Source organism: Fusarium sambucinum, chromosome I, assembly GCF_050947815.1.
Source record: "Fusarium sambucinum isolate potato_lamoka chromosome I, whole genome shotgun sequence".
NCBI lineage: Eukaryota > Fungi > Ascomycota > Sordariomycetes > Hypocreales > Nectriaceae > Fusarium > Fusarium sambucinum.
In genome coordinates, this window is record NC_139294.1 from 4,252,294 (window position 1) to 4,280,196 (window position 27,903).

The 27,903-nt window shown below is 49.5% G+C and overlaps 10 protein-coding genes across 10 annotated transcripts; 7 read left to right on the plus strand and 3 right to left on the minus strand.

Annotated features, from left to right (window-relative positions):
• Nucleotides 1–432: 432 nt before the first annotated feature.
• FSST1_004101 (14-3-3 domain-containing protein) lies at nucleotides 433–1,978 on the plus strand (the record flags this gene model as incomplete). The annotated part of the gene is made up of 4 exons (XM_083230244.1): nucleotides 433–444; nucleotides 819–1,261; nucleotides 1,446–1,533; nucleotides 1,619–1,978. 4 exons carry the CDS (start codon nucleotides 433–435, stop codon nucleotides 1,976–1,978), a joined length of 903 nt encoding a protein of 300 aa, XP_083087531.1.
• Nucleotides 1,979–3,088: 1,110 nt separating this feature from the next.
• Nucleotides 3,089–3,574, minus strand: FSST1_004102 (uncharacterized protein; the record flags this gene model as incomplete). The annotated part of the gene is made up of 1 exon (XM_083230245.1): nucleotides 3,089–3,574. One exon carries the CDS (start codon nucleotides 3,572–3,574, stop codon nucleotides 3,089–3,091), a length of 486 nt encoding a protein of 161 aa, XP_083087532.1.
• Nucleotides 3,575–5,527: 1,953 nt separating this feature from the next.
• FSST1_004103 (SacI homology domain-containing protein) lies at nucleotides 5,528–9,616 on the minus strand (the record flags this gene model as incomplete). The annotated part of the gene is made up of 4 exons (XM_083230246.1): nucleotides 5,528–6,761; nucleotides 6,820–7,039; nucleotides 7,097–8,922; nucleotides 8,970–9,616. The coding sequence occupies 4 exons, from the start codon at nucleotides 9,614–9,616 to the stop codon at nucleotides 5,528–5,530; spliced, it is 3,927 nt and encodes a 1,308-aa protein (XP_083087533.1).
• Nucleotides 9,617–11,269: 1,653 nt separating this feature from the next.
• FSST1_004104 (HAT repeat-containing protein) lies at nucleotides 11,270–13,594 on the plus strand (the record flags this gene model as incomplete). The annotated part of the gene is made up of 5 exons (XM_083230247.1): nucleotides 11,270–11,338; nucleotides 11,411–11,626; nucleotides 11,676–11,779; nucleotides 12,168–13,373; nucleotides 13,426–13,594. The coding sequence occupies 5 exons, from the start codon at nucleotides 11,270–11,272 to the stop codon at nucleotides 13,592–13,594; spliced, it is 1,764 nt and encodes a 587-aa protein (XP_083087534.1).
• A 1,832-nt stretch (nucleotides 13,595–15,426) lies between these two features.
• Nucleotides 15,427–16,503, plus strand: FSST1_004105 (heme peroxidase; the record flags this gene model as incomplete). Its single annotated transcript, XM_083230248.1, has 1 exon — nucleotides 15,427–16,503. One exon carries the CDS (start codon nucleotides 15,427–15,429, stop codon nucleotides 16,501–16,503), a length of 1,077 nt encoding a protein of 358 aa, XP_083087535.1.
• Nucleotides 16,504–17,769: 1,266 nt separating this feature from the next.
• Nucleotides 17,770–19,123, plus strand: FSST1_004106 (NADH:flavin oxidoreductase/NADH oxidase; the record flags this gene model as incomplete). The annotated part of the gene is made up of 3 exons (XM_083230249.1): nucleotides 17,770–18,171; nucleotides 18,232–18,519; nucleotides 18,575–19,123. The coding sequence occupies 3 exons, from the start codon at nucleotides 17,770–17,772 to the stop codon at nucleotides 19,121–19,123; spliced, it is 1,239 nt and encodes a 412-aa protein (XP_083087536.1).
• Nucleotides 19,124–20,975: 1,852 nt separating this feature from the next.
• Nucleotides 20,976–22,603, plus strand: FSST1_004107 (protein disulfide isomerase PDI1; the record flags this gene model as incomplete). The annotated part of the gene is made up of 3 exons (XM_083230250.1): nucleotides 20,976–21,114; nucleotides 21,176–21,392; nucleotides 21,448–22,603. The coding sequence occupies 3 exons, from the start codon at nucleotides 20,976–20,978 to the stop codon at nucleotides 22,601–22,603; spliced, it is 1,512 nt and encodes a 503-aa protein (XP_083087537.1).
• A 433-nt stretch (nucleotides 22,604–23,036) lies between these two features.
• FSST1_004108 (uncharacterized protein) lies at nucleotides 23,037–23,510 on the minus strand (the record flags this gene model as incomplete). The annotated part of the gene is made up of 3 exons (XM_083230251.1): nucleotides 23,037–23,111; nucleotides 23,212–23,317; nucleotides 23,377–23,510. 3 exons carry the CDS (start codon nucleotides 23,508–23,510, stop codon nucleotides 23,037–23,039), a joined length of 315 nt encoding a protein of 104 aa, XP_083087538.1.
• A 375-nt stretch (nucleotides 23,511–23,885) lies between these two features.
• On the plus strand, nucleotides 23,886–24,732 carry FSST1_004109 (zinc finger HIT domain-containing protein; the record flags this gene model as incomplete). The annotated part of the gene is made up of 2 exons (XM_083230252.1): nucleotides 23,886–24,138; nucleotides 24,200–24,732. 2 exons carry the CDS (start codon nucleotides 23,886–23,888, stop codon nucleotides 24,730–24,732), a joined length of 786 nt encoding a protein of 261 aa, XP_083087539.1.
• A 578-nt stretch (nucleotides 24,733–25,310) lies between these two features.
• On the plus strand, nucleotides 25,311–27,903 carry FSST1_004110 (threonine--tRNA ligase THS1; the record flags this gene model as incomplete). The annotated part of the gene is made up of 7 exons (XM_083230253.1): nucleotides 25,311–25,451; nucleotides 25,528–25,609; nucleotides 25,679–26,030; nucleotides 26,088–26,355; nucleotides 26,405–26,980; nucleotides 27,031–27,694; nucleotides 27,749–27,903. The coding sequence occupies 7 exons, from the start codon at nucleotides 25,311–25,313 to the stop codon at nucleotides 27,901–27,903; spliced, it is 2,238 nt and encodes a 745-aa protein (XP_083087540.1).

A 27,903-nucleotide genomic window follows, 5' to 3' on the forward strand; every position in this document is an offset into this window, starting at 1 on the left:
GAGGCGACCAGGGCCCAGGCGAGCTTGTGCGGGCTGTCCACCTCTGCTGTGATGTGCTGCTGTTAGCGATGTGAACCCCCAAACTGCTGGCGGGCAGTGGGCGTAGGTTGGCGCCTAGGCTGCCGAAATTTAATGCACATGGTACCTACCGACCGCCGTCATACTGTGCGGCCTGCCTGTCGGGTCCGTTGCTGGCTCTGAGCGAATGACCCCACCTCCACAGCCCGCCCACTCCCAGTCACTCTCTCATTCTTTTAGTACCTTAACTGAGATTACTGTCGCTGGTTGCCTTCCATCTCGCTCGCTCCCTCTTCTCACCCCCAAATCTCAACCTCCAAAAATTCCCATCTTCTTACTCAACCTCAACTTCTTAACTTTCTTTTCCGTTACGCTTCCTCTTTTCTATCAAACCAATACCCAAAATCTTCCACAATGGCTACTGAGGTAAGTTGCTATCCTAATCCTAATGCACCACTTTCCCCCTCTTCTAAAAGGATCTCATGTCCTTTTCCTACTCGGCCTGCTACCGCCGAAGCCCACACAACCCCTCAGTCAAAGCCCAATATGACCGGCACCAACATCACGAGTTTCCTCGATAAGTCCCGGCTCATGACATCTAGAGTCCGGTCATGCAGCTCACGATGCTCATTTGGATCTCTTGTTTGCCCTTCATGAAGCGCTGGCTGCCTCTACCCCAGCTTATCTCGCTATCCCTATCTCTTCCTATTAAATGTTGTTTCGGTGCTAACTCTCATGGTGTGATAGCGTGAAAGGTTTGTCCAGATGCTCCCCAGCCGCTTCTCTCACAACCGCATCAGCGCTCGACATATTGTCTAGCTCGTCGAGTGTTCAACATCAAGCCACAGAACACCGTTTCGCTAACCTCGTACGTCTTTCCTCAATATAGCAAGACCTTCCTCGCCCGCCTCTGCGAGCAGGCTGAGCGCTACGATGAGATGGTCACCTACATGAAGGAGGTGGCCAAGCTGGGCGGAGAGCTCACCGTCGACGAGCGCAACCTTCTCAGCGTTGCCTACAAGAACGTTGTCGGTACTCGACGTGCGTCGTGGCGCATCATTTCCTCGATCGAGCAGAAGGAGGAATCTAAGGGATCCGACAAGCACGTTTCCACCATCAAGGACTACCGCAACAAGATCGAGACCGAGCTCGAGAAGGTCTGTCAGGATGTCCTCGACGTTTTGGACGACTTCCTCATCCCTAACGCTGCCACTGGCGAGTCCAAGGTCTTCTACCACAAGATGTGCGTTTTTATCTTCCCCGCCTCTGGCCTGAGGCCCCTCGTCTTCCGCCCTTTTTGTGCTCATGCACCAACCACTACACCCATTTCGACATTTGCGTGTTTTTTTCCAAAATGGAAAAAAAAATTGCAATGTACCTTTAATCATTTGGTATCAAGGCTGACCGGGTTCATTCTCAATCTATAGGAAGGGTGACTACCACCGTTACCTTGCTGAGTTCGCCTCTGGTGAGAAGCGCAAGGGTGCTGCCACCGCTGCCCACGATGCTTACAAGGTAAGGCTAAATCCCCCCACCACAGTCACATGCCGCAAGATCCGGGCCCCCGGTGCCCCTCGCTGACAGTTGTGCCCAACCACAGAGCGCCACCGATGTTGCTCAGACTGAGCTCACTCCTACTCACCCCATCCGTCTGGGTCTTGCTCTCAACTTCTCCGTTTTCTACTACGAGATCTTGAACTCCCCCGACCGTGCTTGCCACCTCGCGAAGCAGGCCTTCGACGATGCTATTGCCGAGCTCGACTCCCTGTCTGAGGAGTCTTACCGTGACAGCACCCTCATCATGCAGCTTCTCCGCGACAACCTTACCCTCTGGACTTCTTCTGACAGCGCTGAGGGCGAGGCTGCCGGTGCTGCTGATGCTCCCAAGAAGGAGGAGGGCGAGGCTGCCAAGCCCGCCGAGGAGCCTGCTGAGGAGCCTGCTCCTGCTCCTGCTTCCTAAATCTATCAATAATCCCCCTCGATACCACATACGTCTCGGCATATAGGAACCGAGAAGTATTCTCGCCCCGGTTACACTCGTCTGCCCCTGGACACACGGATAGCTGGGACTGTCTTGGGCGGGCTGGATGATAGTACGAGGCTTCTTCTTTTTGCGCGGTGCGTTGCTTTTTTTCACGGCGATGGAGAGGGAGGAATGGATCAATAAGGGTCTGGCTCTGGTTCTGGTAAAGGGAAAGTGTTGCGGCACGGAATCTTTCGTCTCGTCTCGTTCGTCGGACTCTTGAAAAAAAATCGACCGCCAACCTCTGATGATGACGGCTCTTGTTTTTTTTTTTTACCTGGCAGATAAATCGCAAAGTTTCCCCCCTTTCACCTTTTGTCCTTGGTCTATCTCTGGCACCTAGTATTTGTGTATCTCTCTCACTTCCGTCTTGTTGTTCATTAAGAAAGTGGACCGGGCATAGCCTATCCCGATGGATCGCCACGAAGAAGGCTTTCTCATGTTACGCCTTTTTCTCCCTTGTCCCATGTCGTTTATGTCATTTCGTTCCTGTCTATCGGTCCCTTATCAGACCACACCCTGATGAAAGAAGACGGATGGAGATGAATTGTTTTCTGTTTTTTTTTATTAAAAAAGACCACTTTCCCCTGAAGTTGCCCCTTACATTTTTTGCTCACAGGTACCGAGAAGAGAGGCTGTTACTCTATCTCATTTCGCTTCTTTCCTCCTGAATCCTTTCTCAAGGTTCTGTCCTGGTGTCGTTTGCCCAAAAGGCGTTTTCTTGATACATTGGCCGACATTATCCAGTTTCGTCCTCTGATGTCTGGATCCGACCGGCTGGCGCTTATGGAATCGACATGTATTATGGCACAATCGTCGCATGTCACTCGTACCCAATATTAGAAAGATCAGTTGCATATGTGTGCTTACGTATGCGCACGAAACTGCCTGTTAAAGACATCAATTAATGAAGAATAAATACTATATCATGACACATGTCGACATAACCCCGGCTTCCCTATTAAGAAATATTACTGGTGCCGGGGCTTTCGTGATTAAAGAAGGACATATCCGTCATAGCGAGTGATGTAACAATCAACCAGTGCGTCACCGTTCCTCAGTATCGCGGTTGAGTAATCTTGCTGCCCGTGCCAGCCGTTCTTGCTTCTCTCTCAAGCCATTTCCTCGCTCACTATCCCTCTCCAATATACCGCCCTCCTCATCCAGGTCGCCGCCTCTAGGCTCCCTGGTCTCCATCCCACGGTACATAGCCGTGCGGCCATCAGGGGGTAGCTCAGCGGCAGCGGCGGCCATGTTAACAGCAGCGCGTCTCTTGGGTCCAAATCGCCAGCTGAGGCGCTTCCACAGGCTTCGTGGTCTAGATCCAGCTGGTGATGGGGGTGTGGCGAAAGAAGTATCCAGGTCGGGATCTGGTGTCGCGGCGGAAGATGATGATAAAGACGACGATAGAGACGGGGCCGTGGGGAGGTGGAGAGCAGAAGCGACTTCGGTTCGCCAGATATGGATGCGCTCTTGCTTTGCCGGAGGCATAAGGGGGTTGACCTTGATCCGGGGATCTGTGATACCACCCATGGTTGATTATGAGTTTGTTTAAAATTTTAATCAATTGTCGATGTTGCTCAGTAGGGCGCAAACTACTTTTTCGCCTTTGTCGTGTGTAAAAATAAGCGGCTGGTCAGAAGAAGCCGGATTATCACGCTGTATGTGGTATCGTGTATTATGAGTCCGAGACCAGCTGGATGGAGCTTTGATGTTGATATTCGATGGTTTTGCTTTCTTTGCTTCTTGTCACTTCTCGCGACGATGTAGAATTGGCGACCAAAATCTCAATTCCGGTTTTCACATGGGCATGGCAGTGTTTTGTTTGCCGTCGTCGAGCAAATTGATCCGTGTACGCCAATGACTCGTGCAACCTGCGAGGGAATCACACTAAGATGATTAGGCCCAAGCGTTTTGTTTCTCGCCGATTTATATCTTGAAGAAACGAAACCAAGGAGAAAGTGTTGACTGATACTGGAGAGCCTGGGGGGCAAGATGCCAGAAACAGACAAGAGGGAGAAGAGAAAAGAAAAGAAAAGAAAAGAGGAGTTGAGTGGATGATGGTTCCTTGTTGAAGAAAAGGACTTGGAAGGGAGAAATTGCGATCAAGGTTTACGACAGAAACAAGGTACAAAGGTAAACTCAGGTCAGGTAGGAGGTAGGAACGGTTTTCTCGGTTCGAGAGTGGTTGGATTGGGAAGCTAATGGGACCACGGACCGGGGACGATCTCTCCTGGAAGGCGGGTTCTTGAGCGCGGGCCAGAAGCGAACGAACGATACGATGAAGAGTGGAGTTTTGGTATAGTTATGCAGGTAGAAGAAGGGGTCAAAGTATTGATTTGTGATGTTTTCCTAGTAACAATTGTTTATTTCAACAGGCTAAGGGGAGTTTTATTCAATGTGGAGAGAGGAGGAGTAGGAGGGAAGGCGAGGGGGAAGAAGTGAATGAAAAAGGACGACAAGCAAGGGTGTGATGTGATTGATAAAGTGATCAGCATTGGTCTAGATCCCTCAGGGTCAAGGTCTCGTGCTCAACGACAGGGTACAGTACCTTAGTACCTACCTATAGAAAGAAGAACTGGATGGCCTGCTTCTTCTCAAGTATCCGTATTTCAGCAGACAATGCATGCAATGCGTACTCTCAGCACATGCATAACACAAAAAAGGCTCTTCACCCCCATTGAAACCTAATGTGTGGATATCGGCAACATCCATATGATCAAAACGTTGAAGCTTGTTGCTAAACAAACCTAGCGCTGTCTTTTCGGTTCAGCCCAGGCTTAGTCTGAACTGTATCGGACTAGAATCCGGACTAGCAGTAGAGACCGCCATTCAAGAGTCAGCAGAGTGAATATCTTGAATCGAACCCGACCGAATACTCAGATATAGCGGCGGCAAAAACCCCAGACTTTTGCACGCAGATTGATTGGAGATTTAAGTCATGATCAATTGATTAACTGTTTATTTGCGGGGGCAAACAAGTCATACGGCCGCCTGAGCCAATCCAAAATCCCTCCATCTCGCCTCTACAGGGTAACAGGAGTCTCACATCTCTCAACCTTTTTATCCTAGTGGCGGCGTGTCACCCGACATGCAGTTCTCTTAAACGGGATCGAATGAATTGGTTACATCTTGGCGATCAAAATGACTCTAATAAGTTGATATACCGCCAAGGAAATGCTGACTAGGCGCTCAGAACTTTGCGTGACCGACTTATAGGTGGCTTCACAAACAGTGGTCACACTGATTCAGTTGTTGGCTCACATGTCCTGAAACAAATCCAACATGAACATCATTAACCGGTGAAGGAAACGTCAAGATAACAGCTAGAATTTACCTGAACTTTTATGCCGTACCAATAGCCATGTTCCAATGCAAGACAGACAGAGAGGCCTATTCCTAACATTTAAGCCCATCAAAACAGTCAAACCAGCCCCAAACGCCTACGCATCCAAATGCCAACTGTTGGTAATGCTATTCATATTCTTAAGCTCTTGTGCTTGGCTTCAACGTCTCCCATCCTACGTCCTGACTTTCGTCCAATGAACCTAACAAATCAACCGACCCTTGCCCTCGGTGTTGACTTGACTGTGACAACTGCGGTTTGGGCTGCACCGGCGGTGCGGGTCGGCGCGATGGCACCCCACCCATCATTCCACTGATCGGGTTCGATGAGATTGGGCTCGTTCCGTTCATCCCTTGCTTCGGCAGACCTACAGGTTTCCTTGCAGCAACTCCGAGACCCTGTGGTTGAGAACCTGCCATGGGACCCCCAGTTTGAGCCCTCGATGGCAAAGGTGGTCTAAAGTCTTCGTCCATGATGCTGTGACTTATCCCTGGGCTCGAGCTGGGTGACGTTGTTAAATGGGCCGGTTTCTTTGCTACTGGAGGTGCCGGTTTACCACCCTTACTGTTCTGCGAGTATTGAGAAGCGTGCGAAGCTGCTGATGCTGACCTCATAGGTGGTGGTAGTGGCTGCGGCTGCGTCTGCACTCTATTAAGACCAAACCCGGTGCTCGGTGCCACGCCTGATGTTCCTCGTCGAGGGGGTGGGGGTGGAGGCGGCGTCTCTATATGGCCCATGGGAGTTTGGTCATCCATAAGGTTGATACGTCCCACCTTGGCTGGTAATGCTGATGGATCATATGGCGGAGGTAGTTTCCGAGGCTGGATGCTCGAGGCTGATGCCATGGAGTTGGGCAAGCTGACCTTCTCGAATGGCGAGCTTGACATACTGGACAACGATGCCTTTGAGGATGACCTTGGGATGGAGATCCAGTCTGGTTCATCCGTGAGACCAAATGGATTCGAGGGACGATTGGGATTGAGCCCGACGGCCTGTCCATTCCTAGGCTTGGGCACAGGCACTGCGGCTCGAGCAGGCTGTTTGTTATCGAGCCACCATTTTTGACGATCTGAGCTCGCAGGAGGCAGCCCAGGTTCGATAGAATCATAGCCAATGAGATCTTCATCGTCGCTGTCATCACCAGTGCCGAGATGAGCCGTTGCGTCCCCAACATCAGCCTTTCGACGTTGGTACAGCTCCTTACTGATCGTTTCCCGTAATTGTTCGTCAACAATGCTCACTCTACACTCAAACGCAGCATGGACGGGTCGATGGTCAGAGAATTTGAGAGGTGCCGAGTTGTACAGCAATTGTCTTAGGTTAGACCCCTTCCGGAGAATACGATCTGTCCAGGCAGGAATGCGAGCCTTCTCACTGTATCTCAGTCAGCATATGTTCATGCAACGATATAGGGGTTACGCGAGGCACATACGAGGTATCATAGTGGTCGGTTCCAATATCGAACTTGTACGTGGGTGGGAACGTAATTCGAGCTTCAGAGTAAAACGGGAACGACAGCCCAGCTACCATCTGAAGATTGAGCTGGTCGTTTTCATATAGTGCCTCAAAGTCACGTTTCTTAACGAGAGCTCGCGCAGTCTCTGAATTGAGACCAATACGATAGTTGAAGTCACCTAACCATATCACAGCGTCTGTTCATGTTAGCACAACCGCACGATGCAGTGCAAGGGGCAGCGAAGCGCGCTCACCATGGTCATCAATTCCACGATTCCTCTGGAAACGCAAACCGTGGTGAATCGTGGCGTAATCACGGTTGCGTTCATCGTAGTTGGAAAATCCAGCGGCCAAATGTGCCGTAACAAAACAGATATGAGTGTTGGCGTAGTCAAAACGAATTGCCACTGCACCCTTGTTTCCAGCCATGCCCGACATACCCGTCTTCTTTACGCTGCCCTCGACGTTCTTAATGCTGGCTAGACTAGGCGTCTTGACAAAGATGCATAGTGCCGCTCCGACAAGCTGCCCACTCCGCAGCAACACATATCTCTCACCCCCTAATCGCTTCTGTCGCTCGTTGAGGTTATGTTTTACAGCCTGTTCCCATAGGTTTTTCCGTGATGGATCGCTGTTCATGATCTGCTGAGGACTGAGCTCGACGATTTCCTGGAATCCGACCACAAAAATATCTGGCTGGGCGTTACCTAGGGTTTCTGGGAACAGCCAAGGACCAAGATCATCATCAACGCCCTCAGTACGCCCATTGAGATTGAAAGTGCCAACCCATATGGTGATGCTGTTGTAAGAAGTAAATTCACCACTCCTCTTGGCCAGCTCCGATGATACGAAGTCGCTGATAGGATCAAACAAAAGAACCGGGGCTTGGCCAACAAGACGACCCAAAAGCATGTCAATAGTGATCTGGCGGGAGGGGTCTAGAAAGTTGTTGTGGTATATACGCTGCACAGATTTGCGCACGTCGGCGACAGCTCCGGCGAGTGACATTTTGCCATGACGGGTGAAGGATGACTTGAGAGCGCCTGTGCCGGCGTATGTTTTGGACAAGGAATCTCCATTGTCTGCCCAGAGACTGGAGTGTCTCATCCAGAAGTCGGACGCAGCGTATTCACCTCGGTGTCCTAGGAAAGCCTCAACCGCCATTTGTGAAATCATTGTCTGTATGAGATTGGTTCGATCAAGACAGTCAAGACAGTTGGTTCGGAAAACACCCTCCTGTTGAAGCACAACCACCATACGCGCATGTCCAGAGCCGTCTTGATCATAGCCTGGCTCATTTGTTTCCTCTGCAAGGAAGTATGCAAATCCATCAGTGGAATTTTCAATATAGCGGCGAATATCCCGAGCGGCCTCGTATCCGGCAGGTCCTTTTGTCTCGGCGTGAAAATCGTAATTTGTCTCTCGCAGGAGGGCATGGTCAGAAGATCCATCCTGTCCTGCGCGGCTTAAAGGGCAATGTCTGATGCCCTTATGGTAAAGGTTACTGAGCTCGACCTCACCTGGCTTGGTCTCACTAAGAAGGTTGATGACATGAACTGCTCCATAGGATTGCTCAAGCTCCTCAAAATGTTTGTTGAAAGCAGGCTGAGTCCCATCTGGAGATCTGGTAACTGTGATCTTCTGGCGACCTGGGATAAGGTCGGCCGCCTGTTCCCAAAACACTGGGACCGACCCACGCACTTGAGCATACGAAAACATTGTCCCTGCTGGACTCCAGAAAGTGGTTTCAGTTTCGACGAAGTTTGCTACGTGCCCATCGTCGTCGATACCTCGGGAATTGAAGCGAGTTCCAGCTCTGCGACAAGATAGTCGGGATATGAGAGTCATGAAAGAGGGCATGCCCGATTTGACGTTCTTCAGGGGTGAAGAGTTCAACGGGATAGTCATTGTCTTACAAAATCCACGGATTGCTGAAGTGAGTATCCGTGACGAATCGAGAGACGCTCGTTCGTGTGGCATGAGTCGAGAACGAAATTGCACAAGGGGGCTAATCATGAATGAGTTCCAGAGGAACCCATCATCGAAATTGTCAATCTCAAAGGAGTTAGAATTGATCGGCCTGCTGTCCGTCAGTAGGGTTCTATTGGAAGCATGGTAGCAACGAACCTATCTTGGAGTCGGTTTGTCAGATCGAAATCTGTACTGTAGTAAAAGGTTCCATTGCTGAGCAGATTGCGCAACTCATGGCAAGGATGCTCCATGGCCACCTCCCTTCGACCAAGGCCTTGGCCGTAAGGACCGGACTGTACTGATGCAGTATCCGAAAACTCGGGATCGAGCGATTCGAGAGGAACGACATCGTCATAGTCGGCGCTGCTTAGGCAGTAGAATGCAACACCGCCTATACGTTCTACCGTCTCACCAGGCCGTAGGGTGGCAGCGCGTGTCGCATGGGTAATGATGGATAGAAAGACCTCGCCGTTGACTGTGATCAAGCCCAATGTTCCATAAATCGGTCGATGAGTTAGACGACGGTAGTCTTGTAGTAGGTTTTTGGAAACGGGTGCAAATTCAACCATGCATTTCGATACTACAGTTTCGCCGACGTTCCCGCGGGGTCTTGTAATCGCAGCTAAGGATGTAAGCGAGCCGCTCGCGATGGCTTCACTGGTGGACGTGGTGTATCGAAATATCAAGGTATGGGAGGACGATACGATAGCGATGGATCGATGAGGGTAGTCGCGTATATATAGCTCGCATGACTTTTCGGGCGAGGGAGCCTGAGAAGACCAGGCTGGTGAGGAATGTTCCATTCTGGACAGAATGATAGTATGGGACGGGGTAGATGAATTCAGAGTTCAGCGCGTCCGAGACAGCGATTGCGGAATGGGTTCAAATTTGTACTTGAACCATAATCAATTGAATGCAGGCCAAGAAGAGATGCAAATATTAAGGACTTTTGAGTGATAGCAGTTGGGCTCCGTAGGGTTCAGCTGGTGTTTGGACGAAGACGAGGTTTGGGCATTATAGACAAATGTCAGAGGTACTGGATTGGATTGGACGCTCTGCAAATGACGTTTCTCAGCTGGGGGCACTGCAAGGCACCCCTGGCTGCTAGGTACTAATGGAATAAACCAGTCAAGGGATTAATAGAAAAGTTTACCGCTAAGCTTCGAGGTGCAATAATAAAAGACCAAAAAGTATGATCAAAAATAGCATGAGCTGAGTTCTTAATATCGTCTATTGTTTTCCCAACTGCCAAGGTTTCTTACACCCTGTCTACAAACTACAGGCATGTACATAAATAGGAGTTCGATAATATTATTATTAGCATGAAGAGCGTAATACTGTTTGAGCCCATTGCTTTGCGAGACTCTTGCTTGACAGGCCTGCTGAGCTGACGGTCTAGAGTGTGGTTTGCTATGATATGAACCTTTAACCCCGGTGATAGTTAGACGTACGCAGGTATCAGCAAACACCTGAGGTGCAATCTCTCCTCGACACAAGATTAAAGATCTAGTACACTTCACAAATTGGCCAAGCTTTCTGAATTAGATGCTTCTAAAGTAATGAGGTACATGGGTTTAAAGCCGATGTGGGACTTGCCCTGGGGATCCAAAAGTTTGTTGGCTGGCAACATGCATAGAATCACTGCCAACATATAGTCTAGTATAGGTAATCAGAGCATGTCATGGTAAACGTTTCTTAGCCGTGTCAACCGTGGCTCGATCGTAAGATGAAAAACTGTTCTAAAAAAAAAAAAAAACCGTAACAGGAATGCGTATATCATCAACAAGTCATATTTTCCAAATACCTACTCAAGAATCGCGAATAAGTTGTCGATGATGATGTTAAAGATGTAGAAAACAAAATAGAAGAATAGAGCTTCAGATTCGAATTTGAGATCATGCTCTCTAAAAGAGAGCGTTCATTCTCTTCCTATCATATGTTTATGTGAGAATCATCATAAGCTCATTTTAGGATACAGAAAAAAGGAAAAAAAAAGTCTCTGAACTGCACCCGCTTTCGAGAAAATATCTGCATGCTCAGAGTGTGGCTTAGTCAGCTGCCCTGAGGCGGCGAATCGTTGGCCCGGATATATCGACCAACACACCCATGTCAACTGCGGAGACTTGCTAGGCAAGTACAGTCCTGTTTGCATCACAGCCCTGGTAGCACCAATCTATCACAGTTTCCCGCGTGCTTCCTCAGGCGCGTACGGCACAGGCTCTATATCTAGTGACTAGGCCGTTAAGTACCTTTTTTACCTCCCCCAAAAAGAGCTTGTCTGTAGCGCGAACTACCAGCCCCTGCCTTTCGCGACGGACCTGAGCCTCAAGCGTCATCTCCTATCTGCAAACTTCTCAGCTTCATAATTACAACACAAAGCTAAAACATAATCGCTTTTCTATTCTTATCCCTTCCGCTTTGCGACTAAGAAAAAAGAAGAGCCGGCTATCAACGATATGAGCGACTTCGGCCACTTTGGCTCCGAGGAGGAGTACGCGACTGTGCGCAAGCACAATGCGGAGGTGGTATGTTGATATCTTGAAAAAAAAACTCATTTATACCTTTGAAACACCATCTGACGTTTGGTGAAATAATAGGAATCCGACCCCGATAACTTCGATCACTGGGAGAATCTCATCAAAGCTTGTGAGACATTGGAGGGTGGCTTGAACCGCAACTCAAGTCCCCAAGCACTAGCAACTTTCCGCGATGCGTACGATCGGCTCTTGACGAAATTCCCCCTCTTCTTCGGCTACTGGAAGAAGTATGCTGATATGGAGTTCAACATCGCTGGCCCCGAGTCTGCGGAGATGGTCAGTGTTCCCTCTATACTCTCTCTGCGACACGGCTAACCACGAATAGGTCTACGAGAGAGGATGCGCAAGCATCACCAATTCTGTCGATTTGTGGACGGATTACTGCTCCTTCAAGATGGAGACAACCCATGACCCACACCTCGTCAGAGAGTAAGTTCTATTTGGATGATTTCCTTCCCCTTCCCTTAACATGCCTTCCGGAGCAGTATTTCGCTTGACCAGGGTGGTCTCGGCCGACATATCCGTGAGGGCTGTACACTTCACTATCAAGGTGTCTGATGGTGAGATATGCCTGCGATAGCCCCTTAAGCTGGGATGCTCTCTCACGCTCTCTACCAGGCGATTTTGATATTCCATCCGTGCTCGTTCTTAACTCGAGAATCGTCCCTGCGTTACACGTCACCCGCTCGATAGACATGATCTCGGTTTTGCTACTCACTCGCATGCATAACCATTTTCCCCTCTGTATTAATCCTCTCCACCCTTTCCCTGAGTTATCCCTCCCGCAGATAGTTCCCATGCTGACCTTCCACTCCAGGCTTTTTGAGCGAGGATCAATCTTTGTCGGTCTTGATTTTCTGGCGCACCCTTTCTGGGACAAGTACATAGAGTACGAAGAGCGCCAGGAGGCCCAGGACAAGATTTACGCCATCCACGCACGCATCATTCGCATACCCATGCATCAGTATGCCCGATACTACGAGAGATTTCGATCATTATCGCACAGCCAACCAATCACCGAAGTTGTTCCCGCCGAGGATCTTGCGCGATTCAGAGCAGAAGTTGAAGCCGAAAACGTTGCCTTTGGCGGTGCTCCCAAGCCTGAGTTGGAGATTGAGCGCGATGTTCGTGCAAAGATTGACGCCATGTTCTATGAAATTTTTACAACCACACAAACCGAGGTATCGAAGCGCTGGACTTATGAGTCCGAGATCAAGAGACCTTACTTTCATGTCACCGCCCTAGAACACAAGGACCTGGAAAACTGGCGCAAATACCTGGATTTTGAAGAATCTGAAGGAGATTATGCACGAATCGTTGCCTTGTACGAGCGATGCCTTGTGACATGCGCATTCTACGACGATCTCTGGTTTCGATACGCCAGGTGGATGTCTGGCCAGGATGGAAAGGCAGAAGAAGTTCGTAATATTTACGTGCGGGCCTCGACAATGTTTGTGCCTATCAGCCGGCCAGGCATCAGACTGCAATGGGCTTACTTTGAAGAGAGTACAGGTCGTGTTGATGTTGCTCTTGACATTCATGATGCTATTCTTCTGAGATTGCCAGACTCTGTCGAGGTCATCGTCTCATGGGCCAACGTTGAGCGACGACAAAATGGAATCGATGCCGCCATCCAGGTGTATAAGAATCAAATCGACGCCTCTACGGTCGACCTCTACACTAAGGCCGCATTGGTTGCAGAGTGGGCCATGTTGCTCTGGAAGGTCAAAGGATCTACTGAAGAAGCTCGTGAGGTTTTTGCCAAGAACGTGACATGGTGTGGCGACAGCAGATTGTTCTGGGATCGGTGGTTCCAGTTTGAGCTGGAGCAGCCATCAAGCGCCGAGACTGAAGCTCAGCATGGCGAGTGCATGAAGAAGGTGTTTGACGAGCTTCGAGAACGAAGCCGACTTTCTGCACCAGTAAAGAAGGACTTGGCCCAGATCTACCTCAACTACTTGGTTGAACGGGGCGACAAGGATGCCATGAAGGTATTCTTGCAAATTGACAGGGAAATCTTCGGGTAAGTTGCCTTTTTGTTCTCGTATTAGGAATCACCCGCTAACCCATTACAGGCCATCGTCGGTAGCAAAACTTTCCACAGGAAGTGGCAAGGAGAACGGTGCTGCAAAGGGCGAACTGGACGAAGCCAGCAGGCAGAGAGCCGAGGCACAATACGTTCATTTCTATGAAGTTCATGGGGAGCCAGAGGCTGATGCACAAGGCAACGCAGACTTCAACTGAGAACGGAAACGCAATAGACGACGTGTGAGGCTGCTATAAATGATGAACCTGGCAAGGGTTAACATATGAAGGAATCAACGTTCCTGCAAGTGGAATAAGTATTGGATGACGCTGGAAAATTAATGGAATTTCTCACAGACATGATGCTGGGCCTCCAGAGTTCGATAAGGAATTTTTGTTCTGAACGAATAAGTAGTAAAGCTTACAGCCCACAGAAGATAATAGACAGTATATATATATCCCACATTGAAAATGAAGTTGTTGATGAGTGGAATTGTTACAGATCTTGTGGAGTACAATTGAACACTTACATTAGTGTTGCTGGAGCCAATCTGTTTCCACCGGGGGATTATCGGTGAACGTTGACCAACGGGGTTCGGCATATGCTCGCTGTCTGAAATCTGGGGAAGCCAGGCTGCTCGCCGTCTATGACTTTCATGGATCATAAATTGGAAACTTTGAACTTACATGTTAGGTATTGCGTGAGGTTTATGACGATCGCCCAGCCCAATTCGAGTCCAGCTGGAAATATACAAAGGCAAAATTCTAGGTTGCAATTTGCTGATGACGATAGATCGCATGTGAGAGGCAGGCGATTTGGAATCTTTGAGCCTGGTCGCAAGTGGGCCCCTGTCGTGTAAAAAAGATTCCATCTCATTGTGCTCCTGTATCCACTTGTGGCTGATATCACTTCGAAGTTACAGGCTGATGACTGATATCCCGGATGAGAGACGTTGGAGAAGAGATACGTAGCCTGGAATGGAGGGTCACCTTCAGGGTCCTGGTGCATCGGAATTTCCCCATCTCTTGGACATTCAAACTCCAATTTTGACTAGCTGAGTCCTTATGGTTGGTCGCCTTGTAGCTCACAGCCGAAAAGGGTCTTGCATTCTGGTCTGACACATGGCAGCCGTTTTGACGACTTCCTCATAATATAAGTTAATAACTGTAACAGTTCGACGTTCCACGCAACATTAACCCCTGACGTTGCTTCACTCAGGCCTCAGCATTAGTGTCCTCTCAGAGGCAAGAGAATCTCCATTACCAAGAATCCCCACTGACTCCACCGGGTCCATCCCGGCGTCATCCCCCACCAAAAAAGAAAAAACATCGGGACTCTGATACAGAATTGACCAATAATCAGAGACCGATTTCGAGACGTGGCACCGGCTCATGAAGCCGGTACCGCTTCGAAGAGGTTCTGGGGAAATGATGTGAGGAATCATTGGAATCCATGATCCACAGGTCTTTGGGGAGACAGTTATCGAGCATGAAGAGTATGAGGGCTCACGCGAAAGAAGGGGTCCTTTAGATAGCACATTGAGGCGAGATCGAAAAATACAGAGCCGCTGTTTTCGGTGTAGAATGAGTCTACGGGGGTCTAGACGGACCTAGCAGTGAATGGAAGAACGGAAGCCTTGCCATTCATGTTCTGCAGCCTTCATGAATCGCGTTCTGACGGCAGGTGAACTTATCAGTCAGGGCCGGAGTTGCCTAACGGTAACTGACACGGCAGGTCCCCCGTCTCCTCGGCTTCCCACCAAACTCAACCGATGCCATCCCCTCCTATATGAAGGTACAGTACCGTTCGTCTCAGATCTTCTTTCCTTCCCTCCCATTATTTCTCTCTTTCTTCCCGTGAAGCTACTTCTCTGAAGCGCATCAGCACTTTGCGATATCTTTACATTCAAGGTACGTTGAGGTCTTGCACCACAAGCAGGTACCTACACACCCTTTCAGCACCCAACAACACACAGGCACACCTGCAATAGCCGGCCTCGTTGTCTTGCTCGCCCATTGCTCGAATTGATATTGATGTTTCTATATTATAGATGGCCTCTGCTACCCGACATTTTGCCCGTGCGGCCACTCGCGCCACTCGCAATGGCTTCGCTATTGCTCCCCGACAGGCCATCCGTCAACAGGGCCGCCGCTACTACTCTTCTGAGCCCGCACAGAAGTCCTCTTCAGCCTGGATCTGGCTGACTGGTGCTGCCGTCGCTGGAGGTGCTGGCTACTACTTCTACGGGAACAGTGCTTCTTCCGCCACCGCCAAGGTCTTCAACCCCACCAAGGAGGACTACCAGAAGGTTTACAACGAGATTGCCGCTCGCTTGGAGGAGAAGGACGACTACGACGATGGTAGTTACGGTCCCGTTCTAGTCCGTCTTGCCTGGCACGCCAGTGGCACCTACGACAAGGAGACTGGTACTGGTGGCAGCAATGGAGCGACCATGCGATTCGCTCCTGAGTCTGATCATGGTGCCAACGCCGGTCTGGCTGCTGCCCGCAAATTCCTTGATCCTGTCAAGGAAAAGTTCCCTTGGATCACCTACTCTGATCTCTGGATCCTTGCCGGAGTTTGTGCAATCCAGGAGATGCTAGGTCCCGTTATCCCTTACCGACCTGGCCGTTCCGACCGCGATGTTTCTGGTTGCACCCCTGATGGCCGTCTTCCTGACGCTTCCAAGCGTCAAGATCATCTCCGAGGTATCTTCGGCCGCATGGGCTTCAACGATCAAGAAATCGTTGCACTGTCTGGTGCCCACGCTCTTGGCCGATGCCACGCCGACCGATCCGGCTACAGTGGTCCTTGGACTTTCTCTCCTACTGTCATGACAAACGACTTCTTCCGTCTCCTTGTTGAGGAGAAGTGGCAGTGGAAGAAGTGGAACGGCCCTGCTCAGTACGAGGACAAGTCCACCAAGTCCCTCATGATGCTTCCCAGCGACATTGCTCTTATTGAGGACAAGAAGTTTAAGCATTGGGTCGAGAAGTATGCCAAGGACAATGACGCTTTCTTTAAGGACTTTTCTAACGTCGTCCTCCGACTATTCGAGCTCGGCGTTCCTTTCGCCCAGGGCACCGAGAACCAACGATGGACCTTCAAGCCTACACACCAGGAATAAGTTACTGATGAATGTCGGTTAATACCTTGTTGAATTTACGTGAGAATTGAATTTGGTCATCATGTTAATCGATGAACCGGAAGAGCGATATTCGGAGTTTTGGTTGCGATTATTAGATGCTGGCTTAGAATGCTAGGTTGTTTATAGATTACGGGTTGAGGTTCAACTGTGGAAGCATGTCGCTACATGAGACGTCGATCTTGTATGGTAGGGACCAAAAGAATTTTCTTATAACTTTTGTTCTAATTGCTGCACTTGAAACGTTGGGCATGACCATGACGGCACCTTGTCCAGGGGCTAGTGATTATTGAACTTGTTCCTGCGTCCGCCACCAACATTTGACTTCGGCTAAGACGCATACATTGAACGAAGCTAGCGTTGCCGATCCGATTGCTATGAAGCAATCTCGAAGCTTGAGCAATGGGACTTCTTTGGACGTCGAACAGGAGAGTTGTGCTGGAAGCACAAGATAGTTGCTGAGACAATCTTGATACTGATGATCCAAGGAAAGGCCCAATATCATCTGTATTCTCAGTGCAAGTATTGGCTAACTACTGATGATGTCGAGCAGAGAAAGCGATATCAACGAAGTAAGCTGTGCCTAGTTTAATTCTAGCTCTGGTTCTTACAAGTACAGGCCTCTGCTATCTTTTGGTTAAACCAAATGGGCAATTACAGCGTTTATATGGGTGTGCCCATGTAGACAATCATGCGGGCCCGGAAATAATGATAACGTTATCGTCTACAGTTGCTTGACAGCGGTTTAGCGTACTAGATAGTAGTGGTTAGATTATTCAGCATTTGCCTACCTACCTATTCTAGAACATGGCACGAATACCTATTGTTAGAATGGCAAAGGCAAGTGGAGGATGAATGATAATGATAATGATATTAGTAAACAACTATCTTTCCTATCACGTCATTGTTGTTACATTTGATCAAATCCAGTGCTTGTTAGCCGAGTGGTACCTAAGAGTTATCAATAGAATCTCTAGACTGTTTTGGCAGTGTCAGGCAGTCTATATGATTATCATCCCTACCCTCAAATCTCAGGAAGGAATCGAATAACCAGCTTTCATCTCGATACTATTCACAACTTGATTGGTGGGTGCTTCTGACATTAAATCCATACCCAGTCCAACAAATATCGAGGCCTGACTGAGTTGTTCTTACCAACCCTGTCTTCGCATACCACATAAGTACGCAGGTCTCACAACCTTTGCAACAAAACAAACTGAACAACACCCAACACTATTATCAGGAACTATGAGCAGTCAAATTCAAAACAAAGCAGCTGCCGGAGTTCCTTACTTCACTCCGGCCCAGGAACCGCCGGCTGGTACCCCGCTCAAGACCGATTTGGTGCCGACTCTCTTCAAACCACTCCGTACGCGAGGTGTTGAACTTCAGAACCGCTTTGTCGTTTCTCCCATGTGCACCTACTCAGCTCAGGATGGACACCTGACTGATTTCCACCTTGTCCACCTCGGACAATTCGCTCTCCAAGGCGCCGGCCTTGTTTTCGTCGAGGCTACTGCTGTTGAGCCTCGTGGTCGTATCAGTCCCGAGGACTCGGGCCTCTGGGAAGATAGCCAGATTATACCTCTCAAGCGCATCACAGACTTCATTCACAGCCAGAATACCAAAGCTGCAATCCAGCTCGCACATGTAAGCTCAACTTGGTAAAGAGGTAGTCGAGGTTGGTGCTTGAACTGACATACATTACAGGCTGGCAGAAAGGCGAGCACAGTTGCACCCTGGATCGGTGGCTCTTTGAACAAAGCACTTGCTACTAAGGAAGTCGGAGGCTGGCCCAATGATATAGTCGGGCCTAGTGCTATTAGATTTGCCGATGATTTTGGAACGCCACATGAATTGACGATTGAAGAGATCAGGGCCCTTGTGAAGCAATGGCAAGAGTCCGCTGTACGAGCTGTCAAGGCTGGCTTTGATGTAATAGAGATCCACGCAGCTCATGGTTATCTTCTGCACCAGTTTCTTTCACCTCTCACCAATGTAAGTCACTTACAATATCAATGCTGAGAAGGCTGAAAACTAACGCGATTTGCAGAAACGAACGGACCAGTATGGTGGAAGCTTTGAGAACCGTACCCGCCTGTTATTTGAGATCACTGAAGCTATTCGTGCTGTTGTTCCAGAGGAGTTACCTCTCTGGGTGCGCATCTCTGCCACCGAGTGGATGGAGTGGAACAATGAGCCATCTTGGGACCTCGAGAGCAGCATTCGTCTCGCCAAGCAACTCCCATCATTGGGAGTCGACGTTCTCGATATCAGCAGTGGTGGTAACTTGAAGGCGCAAAAGATAGAGGTTCACCAGACGCTCCAAACAGACCTCGCAGGCAAGATCCGCGAAGCATTGCGTGCTGATGGCAAGGAGCTTCTGATTGGAACGGTCGGCTATATCACTGATGGCCCTTTTGCTCGTTCACTAGTCGAAGAAAGCGAGGATCCAAAGGCTGATCTCGTGCTTGCTGCAAGACAGTTCCTTAGAGAGCCAGACTTTGTGCTCAGCGCCGCAGACCAACTTGATGTTGATGTCAAGTGGCCAATTCAGTATCATCGGGCAACCCCAAAGAACCGCAAGCCGCACAGAAAATAAGGGATGAGAATTATGTTATATGATAGATAGCATTGATATAAATCCTATTTTACCTTTATTGTTGAAATCTTAGGTTTCTACTGAGAAAGTTGCTACGATCTGGGGTTATATTAACCTTTCAGTCGGTACAGCACTGCCCTATCATCATCATAAATCCTATTTGTTTGATATACCCTCTTGAGTGACGACATAGCTTAGCGGAGCTTCTTTTTCTCAAGTCAATGGGCGTTATATACAGATACGAGATGCTTGTGAGCACCCAGAGCACTTTGAATTAGAAACGATTTTAAAGATTACCAATATTGACAAGACCCTCGCCTTTGATTGTGGGCATGCTCACGTATCTACTCTACTGTCTACGTAGACTGTGCCAGCAAGGAGTGTGAGGTTGTATGCCTGCGATGGTGGGGCCGTAACGAGGTGGACGTGGGGCCGATATATTGAATAGCGGAATCATATTTCGCCTCAATTCCTTCGATGGTAGTCCATATACCTTGAAGGGATCAATTGGGCTGAGATATGAGACAATGATAAGTCTTTATTGATCTAATTGGTATGCAGTTATATAGTTGGCCGTAGTAGGCGCCTGATAGATATGATGGCGCAAAGTTACTTGCAGAATCTTGCAATAAACATTGCCGAAACTTACCTACCTAGGTATTTATTGTAGGGGAAGTCTGCGTGGAGAAAGTACCTACACAAGGATTAATAATTCAAAAGCATGCATCATTAAGCAGGTGACGGATGTGACCCCAGCTAAGTTCTGCGCCTCGGATAGTTTGTCTCGAGTAAGACGAGGCTGGGCTGTGCTGTGCGGGCTCTTAGAGACGTGGCCTTTTCCTATGCCTGCGATAAGTTTATTGCCACATTCTAAACAGATACTTTAGAGTCAGGTCATGTTAGTTTTCCAGGGGAAAGTGAGATAACCTCTCGAGTCTTTCGGAGCATCAAATCCCGTTTTGTTGCGACTCAATTGGGCAATTGTCTCTGCACTTCCCTAATTTGTCCTTTGACAAGATTGGATTCTAATCAAGTGAACCCATATACGATAGTAGTAGGTTTAGACAGTGCAAAGACAATCATTGATTTGGAGCTAGAAGCATTGATATTGATGCAAGGTTGCATCGTGTGTTTTGAACTTGATCCTCTTAATGGATTTGCTCGACTTGTATTACTACATAGATTGTTGGTCGAACATGTATTATCCATCGTTCGTTTCAATGAGGTCCATGGCCAGGCGGGTGACAATCCCATCAATGCCCCTGGCTTCAAGGTCCCCTACAGCCGCCTAGATGGATGGAGGCTTTGGCGCATCCTATATAGCAGCTTCGACCAATAACAGCTGGCTTCAGATCACCACTAAGTCTAAAACAAGACTAGCCGCGAGTGTCCTCCGCCGCCGCTTTGGAGGGGCCGTGCTGGGCTGCAGCTGCAGCTCCGGCGGCATGGAGCCAGATGATGGAACGGAAAAGACTTGAAAGTGCCACCAAGCAAAAGGGACACTTGTTCACTTGAAAGATGGACCCCCAGACGTTTCCTCCACCTTTTCTTAGCGGGAGTTGGCTCCGGGCCCGGTGAGCTTGCAAGACAATCCACTGGAACGTCTCGCCGCCCACTGAGCCAAGCGGGAACCACACTTTAACAGCAGGTACGGTACTGTGCAGCACAGCACTGTGGGTTGGATGTACGTTACCTGTCCTCAAGCTCCAACTACAAAACTCTCGTCCATCTTCCCTCCACTCCAATCCACCATTCTTCCTCCTCCTCTTCCTTATCTTGTCTGCTTGCTTGTCTGTCACAGCGAAGCTCTTTCTTTGTGTTTTCTAGGATACCCCCAACCAGACAGCCCATCATGCACCACAAGAAGATCGCTTGCAGCTTCATGGCTGCTTTGGCTGCCTATGCCTCTGCTGCCGACTCAGACGTTAGCCAGCTTACCAAGGACACATTTGACGAGTTCGTCAAGTCCAACGACCTTGTCCTCGCTGAGTGTAAGCCATGATTGTTAGCACCTTTCCCCCGCAGACCGGCTACTGACATGCCCCTCCATAGTCTTTGCTCCCTGGTGCGGTCACTGCAAGGCTCTCGCCCCCGAGTACGAGGAGGCTGCCACTACCCTCAAGGAGAAGAACATCAGACTCGCCAAGATCGATTGCACTGAGGAGTCCGACCTCTGCAAGGAGCACGGCGTCGAGGGTTACCCCACTCTCAAGGTCTTCCGTGGCCTTGAGAACGTCACTCCTTACTCTGGCCAGCGCAAGGCTGCTGGGTAAGTTGACCTTTTTTGCGATCTGTCAAGATTCCAACTAACATGAATCCTCCAGTATCACCTCATACATGATTAAGCAGTCCCTCCCCGCTGTCTCCATCCTCACAAAGGACACCCTCGAGGAGTTCAAGACTGCCGACAAGGTCGTTGTCGTTGCCTACCTCAACGCTGATGACAAGAGCTCCAACGAAACCTTCTCCAAACTTGCTGAGGGTCTCCGTGACACCTACCTCTTCGGTGGTGTCAACGACGCCGCTGTTGCCGAGGCCGAGGGTGTTAAGGCCCCCGCCCTGGTTGTCTACAAGGCTTTTGATGAGCGCAAGAACACCTTCACCGAGAAGTTCGAGGAGGCGGCCATCTCTTCTTTCATCTCCACTTCCGCTACTCCCCTCATTGGTGAGGTCGGTCCTGAGACCTACGCTGGCTACATGTCCGCTGGTATTCCCCTTGCCTACATTTTCTCTGAGACCGAGGAGGAGCGCAAGGAGCTCGGCGAGGCCCTCAAGCCTATCGCTGAGAAGTACAAGGGCAAGATCAACTTCGCCACTATTGACGCCAAGGCTTTCGGTGCCCACGCCGGTAACCTGAACCTCAAGACTGACAAGTTCCCCTCTTTCGCCATCCAGGAGGTTGTCAAGAACCAGAAGTTCCCCTTCGACCAGGAGAAGGAGATCACTCACGACAGCATCGCCAAGTTCGTTGAGGAGTTCGACGCTGGCAAGATTGAGCCCAGCATCAAGTCTGAGCCCATCCCCGAGACCCAGGAGGGTCCCGTCACAGTTGTTGTCGCCAAGAGCTACAACGACATTGTCCTTGACGACACCAAGGATGTCCTTATTGAGTTTTACGCTCCTTGGTGCGGTCACTGCAAGGCTCTTGCTCCCAAGTACGACGACCTTGCTTCTCAGTACGCCGCTTCTGAGTTCAAAGACAAGGTTGTCATCGCCAAGGTTGACGCCACCCTGAACGACGTCCCCGATGAGATCCAGGGTTTCCCTACCATCAAGCTCTACCCCGCTGGTGCCAAGGACGCTCCTGTTACTTACCAGGGCTCCCGTACCATCGAGGACCTCGCCAACTTCGTCAAGGAGAACGGCAAGTACAACGCCGAGCTCTCCATCAAGGAGGAGGGTACTGAGGAGGCTGCCCCCGCCGCCAGTGAGGAGAAGAAGGACGAGAAGGCCGACGAGGATGTCCATGATGAGCTGTAAAGAATTCATGTCGCATTGTTAGTATACAAAATGGGGTATAACTGATTTCATGGGCGCGGGTTTTGATGGTGCTAAGATTTTATCGCACCTCTTAGGTATTTAGTTCTCGTGGCAATGGGACTGTTTCATGACTTGACTACTTACTACGTTTGACCTGACATTTTTCTATGCATTAGACTGATTTGCTACATGTATGCTCATGCAGGCTGCGAAATGCTTGATAAATAACTTTTGCAGATATGCTAATACCGTAGTACAGAATCATACAGATCTTCCCCGATGTTTTCCGTAATAAAGTTTCCTCGTAGCCCTGAAACAAGGCATAATGAGAGGCGTCATGATACCGCCGCTTCCACTGACGAGTGAGAGCTTACTCTGTCTCCCAACTCAAAATCTTTTATACACTTTTCATCGCTTGTGCTTTCCTGTCCATTTATTTCTTTCCCTGTGTCCTGGTCTCGAGAGCCTGGACGTGGTTGCTAAGGCGAGTGATGGAAGCCTGGAGAGTCTGCGATAAGAGACATTATTAGCACCCAACTTTTTCTTGAGTAGAAGAGCATTCGGACAGAGTCGAATCTATCAATTGCTTCATCCATCTGGATACGTACGTAGATGTCCTCAGTCAACAGGTCGTTGGCAGTCTTGTATTCCTTGAGAAGATAGCTGTAAGCGGCACTGCCGGAGAGGAAGCTACCGAGGAGGAAACCAAAGAGTCTAGTCGCAAAGTCAGCGATCTCAATCCATTCCGAAGCAACTTCTAAAACATTACATACCCTCCACGGAAGGCTCCCAAGGGTTTCCGAGCAGGAAGAGGCGAGGCATCGGCCATTCGTCGGGCAGAGGTGCTAAAGGTTCGGCTAGCGAGCGCGCTGCTGCTGGAAGAGAAGATTCTTGTGGCCAGAGACATTGTTGCGATTTCGGTGCTGCTGTCGATTTCGGAGGGTGCGCGTGGGGGGAGAGAATTGAGGTTGCGGTGTTTAGCTAGGAACGTTGCGTGATGGCGATAGCGAACAGCAGTAATAGCCCGGCGTCGAGGTATGGACGGGCGGGAGAGCTACAGTGTTACAGGTATCCGTAAGTGCTTGTCGGAGCCCGGTGCTCGGAATTATTCTGAGCTTGGTGCCCTGTGTTTGCTGTGGTGCTTTCGGGCTCGTGATTGGCTACGTCACGACATCTACGGACCTAGAGGTAGGGTGTGGATTTCCTCCATAACGATGTCGACGAACCAAAGTACTGACGAAACTCTTACCTTGTTTCTCATGCTACCAGAAATCACGCGACAATGAACAACTTTGGGGTCGTCGAGCTCGCCAGCGCAAAGACAACTTCGGCGCCAGGATGGGCTTATGTCCCCGATAATACCATCAGTCGTTCAACAGCACCGACTAACAGGAAACGCGCTAGAAATGTTCCTGGACTTACATATAGCGATTTGACAGCTCGACAAGATAATAAGATTCGAAAGGAAGTCGAGGCCTTGGACAAGGATGGTGGAAAGGACAACGCAATACCGTTGCCCGTGAAAAGTGGAAGGGGTATGTTCAATGACTGACGGCTGACTTACGATTGCCCTGGTCCAAGACTAATGTCCAACAGCCCAAGGGAAACATACACCAAATGTTCGAAAGATTCTACAATCGCAGAAAACTTTTGGGAACCATCTTGACGATTTTCTCGCGATGCAAGCTCTCGCCGAATCCAACCCTGCAACCTCTCGCGTATCCAGCGCAAACAGCAAGCGCCCTTCTGTCAGTCGAAAAGACACCCCTTTATCCTCTAAACCACAACCAGATGAGGATACGACGATGTCCGACGCAAACCTCCTGCCTGTGCTTCCTGAACCATCGAGATCCCCGTCAGCGAGTCATCCAGGCGATAATAACCCATTGCTTGTGTCGCGCGTGCCTGAGATGCCGTCAGAAGAAGAACTGCGCAAGCTTCTCGCACACCCTCCTCTCAATTATGGTGAAGCAACGGGTACTAGAGACACGAAATATCCTGCCAGATCGTTCTGCGAGGTTTGCGGATACTGGGGACGAGTGCGCTGTATGAAGTGCGGAACCAGGGTCTGCGCACTGGATTGTTTAGAGGCGCATAAGGAAGAATGTGTCACAAGATATGGACTATGAATAGTCTGAACAGTCCGTACACTGGGCGTTCTCTTGTTTCTCTTCTTCTTTTTCTCTGGGTTTTGGCGTTTACAGTTGTTACAACAAGGCGTTATGGATTGGAAATTGGTCTGATACCCCTGTATGTAGGAAAAGATTCTAATTCAGTGAAGTGCAAACACTCTACGACACTATTGATCGTGGTGGTCGAGCTGTCAGCTCGACTCGTCCCTCATGTGTCACTAATGTTGATAAATGCTACGACAGAATTGGTTGTACATTGGAGCATACATGTTGCTGAAGCAACGAGAATACAGAAATTTATCTGACGAGAGCAGAGAGATTCCAAGTTTGATGTGATCAATCTCATGAATAATAAGTTCAGATTGTAAAGCTTGTTAGAGTCAGGTTGCCCATAAGTCAAAATCTTGGTAACCTTCTGGCAGAATTTAGTCCCTGCCGAAACCGATCAGTGACTCAAGTTTAACCCCACCTTCGCGTTTATGCCCCCCTTGTGCCCCGCCATTTGATAGTACAAGACCACTTTCAAGACTGCAACTCTTCCACCAAATCTTCAACATTAGTGCGAGGATCTCAACATGTCGTCCGATCAAGCTGATGCCGCCAAGGCGGCCGAAGGTGCTACTGAGCAGAGCCTTCCTTCTCGCCCTGCTAAGCAGCCTAAGGAGAAGCAACCCAAGGACAAGTCTGCGAAGGGTGGAAAGTCTTCGGGCCTCGAGGTTTGTGCCCCTCCCTTGGTCGCGATGCAATTCCGCTGTATCATGTCAATCCCGGAATTCCTAACGCTTCTTGTAGATGGCCGAGCCTCCGCAATTCATTCAGCACCGCCTTGATATTTTCGACAAGATCAAGGCCCGCCAGGACGCCGAAATCGCTGGTGCGTGATGCAGTTATCCCCGTACCGGCAACTCTTGAACCGCATCGAATCGGCTAACAAGACAAACAGCAAAGCCCCGCGAAGATATCGTCATCTCACTCCCCAATGGAAAGGAGGAGAAGGGTACTTCATGGGAGACCACACCCGGCGCCATTGCTAGGAACATCTCCAAGTCGCTTTTCGAGCGCACTGTCATCTCCCGAGTTGACGGTGAGCTGTGGGACCTGACTCGACCTCTCGAGAAGAGCTGCAAGGTTGAGTTCCTCGATTTCGACCACACCGAAGGAAAGAAGGTGTTCTGGCACTCTTCTGCCCATATTCTTGGAGAGGCCGCTGAGCGACGCTTCGGATGCTACCTCTGCAACGGTCCCCCTACTGAGGATCCTCCTGGATTCTACTATGACATGGCCAACATGGGAGAGTATGTTTTAAACAAAAAATCTGCTCGATATATGTGCATATGCTAATAAATTCTCAGGCAATCTGTTACTGAGGAGGACAAGAAGGCTCTCGAGCAACTATCCAACAGCATCGTCAAGCAGAAGCAGCCCTTTGAGCGTCTCGAGATGAGCAAGGAGGAGCTTCTTGAGATGTTTGAGTACAGCGAGTACAAGAAGTACTTCATCCAGCAGCGAGTTCCCGATGGCACCAAGAGTACCGTCTACCGATGTGGTCCCCTCATCGATCTGTGCAGAGGTCCCCACGTCCCCACCACCGGCAACATCAAGGCCTTTTCCGTACTCAAGGTAAGCAACTAGAAACATTTAAAGTTGGACTACAACTTACATAATATAGAACTCGGCAGCATACTGGCTTGGTGACAGCAAGAACGAGTCTGTGCAGCGTATTGCTGGTGTCTCATTCCCCGACAAAAAGGCCCTCGAGGAGTACAAGCACTTCCTGGCGGAGGCCGCCAAGCGCAACCACCGAAAGATTGGTCAGGACCAGAAGCTTTTCTTTTTCGATGAGGCATCTCCTGGATCCGCATTCTTCCTTCCCCATGGTGTTCGCATCTATAATGCCTTGATGGACTTGATCAAGGGCGAGTACCAAAAGCGAGATTTCGAAGAAGTGATATCCCCAAATATGTACAAGGCCGACCTCTGGAAGACATCAGGGCATTGGAATCATTATGAAGACAACATGTTTACCTTCGAGGTTGAGAAAGAAAAGTTTGGTTTAAAACCCATGAACTGTCCTGGACACTGCAAGATCTTCGCCCACTCAGACGTCACATACAAGGACCTACCCTGGAGGATGGCTGATTTCGGTACTTTGCACCGAAACGAGTTCTCTGGTGCTCTGTCTGGTCTGACTCGAGTCCGTCGTTTCCAACAGGACGATGCTCATATTTTCTGTACTGTAGACCAGGTAAGACTGTTCGAAACCGGCTGTGTCCGAGTTCTACTGACACATTATAGATCCGAGAGGAAATCGAGTCTGCCTTCGACTTCTTGAGCAGCGTTTACGGAATTTTCGGCTTCACATTCAAGCTCAAGCTTTCCACCCGACCCGAAAAGTACGTTGGTGATATTGCCACCTGGGATGCGGCCGAGAAGAAACTCGAGGAGGCACTCGAGTCTTTTGCTGAAAAGACCGGCGCTAAGTGGGAATTCAACCCCGGTGATGGTGCTTTTTATGGCCCTAAGATTGACATCGCTTTGTTCGATGCCTTGAAGCGTGAGCACCAGTGCGGTACCATGCAACTTGACTTCAACCTACCTCGAAGATTCAAGTTGAGATATGTCGCCAACAAGGGGGAGACTGGTGTTTCCGATGGAAGCGACCCGGATGAAGAGCTACCTGCTGGATACGCACGCCCTGTTATGATTCACCGAGCCGTGCTGGGCAGTTTCGAGCGCATGTTTGGCATTCTCACTGAGCACTTTGGTGGAAAGTGGCCATTCTGGCTCAGCCCCCGACAGGTCTTGGTTGTGCCTGTTATGCCTGCTGCCAACGATTACGCTCAGGAGGTTCAGAAGATCTTCAAGGCCAAGGGATTGTACAGTGACGTCGACTTGAGCAGCAACACATTCCAGAAGAAGATCCGTACAGGACAATTGGAACAGTACAACTTCATTTTCGGTACGTCTACAAGATCACTCATTTTGCTAACAAGATGCTAATCAAACTACACAGTCGTTGGTGCTGAGGAGAAGGCGTCACGCACCCTAAACATCCGCAACCGAGACGATCAAAGCACTCAAGCCAAGGGCGAATTAGTTGCCATTGATGAGGCTCTTGAGAAGTTGGTGCAGCTCAAGGACACTCGAGGTCTTGTGAACAAGCTGTAA